Source organism: Crocuta crocuta, unplaced genomic scaffold, assembly GCF_008692635.1.
Source record: "Crocuta crocuta isolate KB4526 unplaced genomic scaffold, BGI_CrCroc_1.0 scaffold179, whole genome shotgun sequence".
NCBI lineage: Eukaryota > Metazoa > Chordata > Mammalia > Carnivora > Hyaenidae > Crocuta > Crocuta crocuta.
Window position 1 is genome coordinate 192,333 of NW_027551568.1, and position 5,339 is coordinate 197,671.

Here is a 5,339-nt window from a genome sequence, read left to right on the forward strand (position 1 = left end):
CGGGGTGGCCACGAAGGCCAGCGTGGCAGAGTCTTGACGGGGCTCCCCGAGCGCCTCTCCCTGCCACGCGGCCACACGGTCACATGCTTGGGGACTGGTGGCAGCGTTTCTCAACAGTGAAATATGTGAAATACGTTGAGATGAACCTGTGTCGTCAGTTTTGGTGATGAAGAACACTAACTTTTAACCCCAATTAAATATTATTCCCCCAAAAAAGAGCATATTCGTCCTGTCAGTAGCCTGTATTATAAAAATCGTACTGTTATAATTACTGTGTTTTGAATTTCATGACTTCCGGTTTCCAGTTCCTCATACAAGGAACTGAGGAGTCTCCACTTTGTCCTAACAAATAAAAAGCCGAACAGACTGAGAAATCAGCCAATGTTCTGGGACCGTCAGAGGGATGGACACGGGCAGACTGCTGCCCCAGGACCGGAGAGACCGGCGGTGGGCATGGGGGCTCCGGCTTCCTGAGCAGAGACTCCGGAGCAGAAGCCTCTGTGGGAACCAGCGCAGGACTGGAAAGCTGGGCTGTGGCTGTGGGATTGCCGGACGTTCCGTGTGCACAAGTCAGAGAGAAAAACCTGCAGGAGATCTGATCGTAGCAGGGGCCTCACCGTATCATGAGCTTCACTGCCAGGGACTCGGCCAAGGTCTCTCAGTAAATATCAGAGAGATATCTCTCATGTTTCCGGCAGGGGAAGAAAAGGAGCCATTCTGAAATATTTCTAACAAGGCCTGCCCCCGGGATGCTAGTTAACCAGAGGCAAACTGGGCAAGGGGAGCCGGTCAGCTCCAGCCACCCCTTCCCACTGAAGGGGGAGAACACAGCTGGGAAGCACTGGTGACGTTCAGGGTGGAGGGGCCGGCTCCCGGAGCCCTTCCCCCGTCCCCTCTGCCCCGCATCACCACAGGCCAGGCCACGGCAGCTCCTCTTCCCTGACATGTCACGTCTGGCTCACAGGAAGAAATTACAAGGTGCGCTAAAGACAAAAACAGTTTCTAGAGACCGGAAACATCAGAACCAGATATGGCAGAGATGTTGGTGTCGTCAGCCTGGAATTTAAAACAACTGTGACGGGGCCTGGGTGGCTCAGTCAGTTGACTCACTTCAGTTCAGGTCATGATCTCACGGTTCGGTTTGTGAGTTCGAGCCCCGCATCAGGCTGTGTGCTGACAGCTCAGAGCATGGAACCTGCTTCAGATCCTGTGTCTCTCTGTCTCATGCTCCCCTGCTTGCTCTCTGTCTCTCTCTCTCTCCAAAATAAATAAATATAAAAGTAAAATATAATATAAAATAAGATAAAACAACAGTGATAAGTCGGCTAAGGACTCTAACTGATAAAGCAGACGGCACTGCAGAACGGGTGGACAGTGTAAGCAGAGAGACAGAAATGCTAAGAAAGAAGCAAAAAATGCTGGAGCAGAAATGAAAGCCTCAGGTAGGCTTACTAGTAACAGGACTTGTATGCGGAAGAATCTAGAGGGTGAGGACCTATCAACAGACTCTGAGGCTGAAAATAAAGTGAGTGTGCACTAAAACTGAAAATTAAGTGAGTGTGCACTAAAACAAAAGCAGAATCTCCGAGGGCCTGGGATGCCCAGATGTGTATTGTATGCATCACGGGATATGGAGAAGCAGAAGAGAGAGAAGGAACAGCAGAAATCTGTGAAATGATAATGAGATTCTCCCCAAATTAGTGTCAGACACCAAACCACGAACACCAGGCAGGATAAGTGCCAAAAACACAACATCTACGCATACTCTTTTCAAGCTACAGAGAAATAAAAGTAAACAAGCCAGAGTACAGAGGAACAAAGGTAAGAATTCACCTGACTCGTCTTCCAAAACTGTGCCTTCATTGAGAGTAGAGGGCGAAATATTTAGTGTCGAGAGAGAAAAGCCCCCCCAAGACTTCCGTACCCCGAGGAACTACCCTCCAGGAGCGGAGAAATAGACTTTCTCAGCCGAACAGAGATGGAATGTGTTGTCTGTAGACCGGCTTTGCAAGAACAGTCCCAAGAAGTTCTTCAGGGGAGGGAGGCTGACCCCCCGGAGGGAATAATGAAGGTAAATCTGACAGGTGACGGTTTATTCAAAATGATAAGGAGCAAGAGTGTAGTTGATTATTATGCTTATGAATGTATTATATGTATATTTCAGTGAAATGCGCCTTCTCCCCGTTCTGCAAGTGCCTGCCTCCTATCACAGTTTTGCTGCTAAGCTGACACAATCCCAGGGTCCACTCTGCTCCTTGAAGGAGACGTCTGCCAGCCTGAGCTCTGGCTGTGACGTTGAGTCCGAATGAGGAGCATGGATGTGGGTGCCCTTGTGCCGGGGGCAGGGCCCGGGTGGGGGCGGGAATGCAGCTGACCTTCCACCCCTGAGTGTGAGGTTGGCTGTGGGGCCCCGGGGATGCCCTTTGTCATTGAGGAGGTGCTGAGAGTGTCAGGAAGGGACACTGGCTCGTGCCCTTCATCACTCCCCTGGATCTTCACAGCGTCCTAGTCACACCAGGATAATGACTTGTAATTTTTATCTATGACGTTACATAAACTCTCTTTTGCATGACAGCATATTGTGGTGCTAGCTCCACATCAATAAATATGACCTGTATCAGTTTTCAAGGTTTGTTTGCTTATTTGGAGAGAATACGTGCATGAGTAGGGGAGGGACAGAGAGAGAGGGAGAGAATCCCAAAGAGGCTCTGCGTTGTTGACACAGAGCCCAACGTGGGACTTGATCCCATGACCCTAGGATCATTACCTGAGCAGAAATCGAGTCCTGATGCTCAACCCACCGAGCCACCCAGGCGTCCCTTAAATAACAAGTTACCTTGCTGAAAATTTATCCCGATTAACATTTCAATGCCAGTATATTCCTGGCAGAGAGTATTGTTATTTTCAATCTTATTTCATTCTGATAGGTGAAAAATGTTTAGATGGGAATGAAAGCAAGGTAATGGAGGCTGCCCCATGTCTCCAGGTGAGGAGAGAAGTCTCTCTTGCGCCGACCACAGGTCTGCGCCACCTTTCTGGAGAACGTGGGGACAGCCCCACATCTCACGCCTTTATTCCTGAGCCAGCTCTCACAGGATTTTTTCATTTCTTTTCAAGCTAATCCCAAATTTTCCAGACCAGCCTTTTGGCTTGGTACTTGCCATATTTGGTTCAAGCAGCCCACCCACTCTGGGCCAGCAGTGCTGTCCCTTTGGTTCTGAGGGCCGTCCCCTTTCCGCCTGAGCCCCTGCCCCCTGCACACACGCACTCCTGCAGGATTGGGCATGCCAAGCGTCCGTGTGGGTCCAGGATGTGACCAGGACATAGTCTGGCTCCGTTGAGCTTGTGGCGTATAGGACAAGACACAGGTGCAGGTAAAAAGTGCAGCAGTTACCAAGTCGCCTACACAGAAACATTTTTCATAGAGTGATTTGTAGGTTATCAGTCTGAGCAGCTTGGGTGTAGATTGTCTTTGCTACCTGCCTTGCGGCCCTGAGCAATGACTTGCTTCATTATCTGGGTGTACGCTTTAGAGTTGCTTTTTGCTAAAGGTTGGTTCAGAGCTGCCTTTTGTCAAATGCTCTGCGCTCTCACTGTCCGACCCGGCCGCCGCTCTGTTTGGGGACCCTCTCTGGTGCAGCCGGCAGTGGCTGGCGTGCTGACTGTAGGGAGCAAGGATGTTGACTGGTGTTGCCTCTGAGGAGCCAGTGTGGTGGATGGCCTCCCTTCACTAAGGAACCTGCTGGGATGGGCCGCCCTGCTTCCTCCTCAGGGTTCAGCGAGCTGTGATGGCTGGCCACGGACACCAGGGGGCAGTCTTTATGCACCACCAGGCACACCTGGGTGGCTGTCTAGCTCTGAAAGGATCAGGGGCCGCCGCTGGTTTCTAAGCTGTGGCCACAGGCCTGAGGTGCCAGAAAGCCTGAGTCCCTTGCTGAGTAGCCTCCTGGTTGGCGGGTTATGTTTGCTGTGCTGCTGAGGAGTCCAGGATGTTGGCCAGATGCCACGTGTTGAAAATGGCAGTCTTGGGGTGGGGGCATGGGGTGGAGGGGCTTCTCTGCAACGGCCCGGGTCCACCCGGCCTCCAGCGGGGGGCCTGTGTGTCTGTGCCCACCAGCGTGGGCGGGCTCTGCCTGCTGCCCGGGGCTTCGCCTCGACGGGGCGGCAGCTGCCCCAGGATCCTGAGGATTCAGTCCAGATGTATCTTCTTGGTGGCGGCCATCGAAACCTCCCAGTCTCGATCTGTTGTTTTCTTTGTGTGGTGTTTGTGAACAGAATTTTAGTGTAACTCATTGCCTCCTTAAGATTAAAGAGTATATATTCACTTTTAATAGCGGAAATGAGAAAACAGAGGGAATTCTACCACAAGTTAGGCATGGAGGTGCCTGGAGACATCAAGGGGGAGACCTGTTCTGCAAAGCAGCACCTGGATCCCCACCGGAATGGTGAGTGGGCTTCTGCGCCCCCGCGGCCAGGCCGGCCTTTACTATGAACCCCTTTCTCAGGATGCCCTGTGCCTCCGTCCGGCGCTCCTGGTGCCGCTGACAATGTGGGGCGGAGCTGAGAAGTGGATCGTGGACAGAGGGGTCCTGCGCAGGCGAACTGAGAGGAAGCACGGGGGGCCCCGAAAGTGCCTGGAGGTGGGGTACAGCTGTCCTGTTTTGGAACGGCAAAATAACATTGGGATTCACTGTAAAATTAGTGGTATTTTTAAATCTGTACACGCCATAAAACATTATTCATGTCTTTGATGCCATGACATTTTTCTAGTGAGCACAGTGATTCCTGAGAAGCTTCTAGACTGCTCTGTGTATTTCCAGTAATCTCAGAAGAAAGGAGAGATCTGGTCTGGCCCCTGGGAAGGGTGGAGGAAGCCAGGGGTCTGTCCCAACCACTCATTCACAATGAGGTCTTCGTTTTAAAAGCGGTACTGGAATGATAGAGGCTGTGGGTGCCCTGCATTACCTGTGGGCACTTGGTGTGTCGAGTGTGGAATCGTCCTGGGTGTGTCCGCTGCGCCCCGGTTCACACGCTCACAGACCCACGGACAGTGACTTCAGCTTCCCTGCGCCTTAAAGGGCTTGGAGTTTTAACAGGTGCTTTGGAGACAGCTCTCCCCAGTTTCTTGTGCTCTTAAAGGTGTAGCTGTCTTATTTGAGTGAATTTTTACAGCATTTTGAGTATACTCTGCAGTTAAAAAAAAAATAAGGGTTTAACATTCCGGATCTCATAACATAGTGTCTCCTGTTTTTGCTGAAAGGTGAAACCAAAGCAGATGACAGTTCGAACAAAGAGGCCGCAGAGGACAAGCAGGAGGAGGACAACGACTACCACAGAAG

At 51.4% G+C, this 5,339-nt stretch overlaps 1 protein-coding gene across 1 annotated transcript in view; it reads left to right on the forward strand.

Moving 5' to 3' along the window:
* PCGF3 (polycomb group ring finger 3) overlaps positions 1-5,339 on the forward strand; it is a 42,397-nt gene that overhangs the window by 10,327 nt on the left and 26,731 nt on the right. Inside the window, exons 4-5 of the mRNA XM_077750482.1 lie at positions 4,335-4,445; positions 5,261-5,339. Coding sequence (XP_077606608.1) covers positions 4,335-4,445; positions 5,261-5,339 — 190 coding nt within the window. The remainder of the gene's footprint in view (positions 1-4,334; positions 4,446-5,260) is intronic.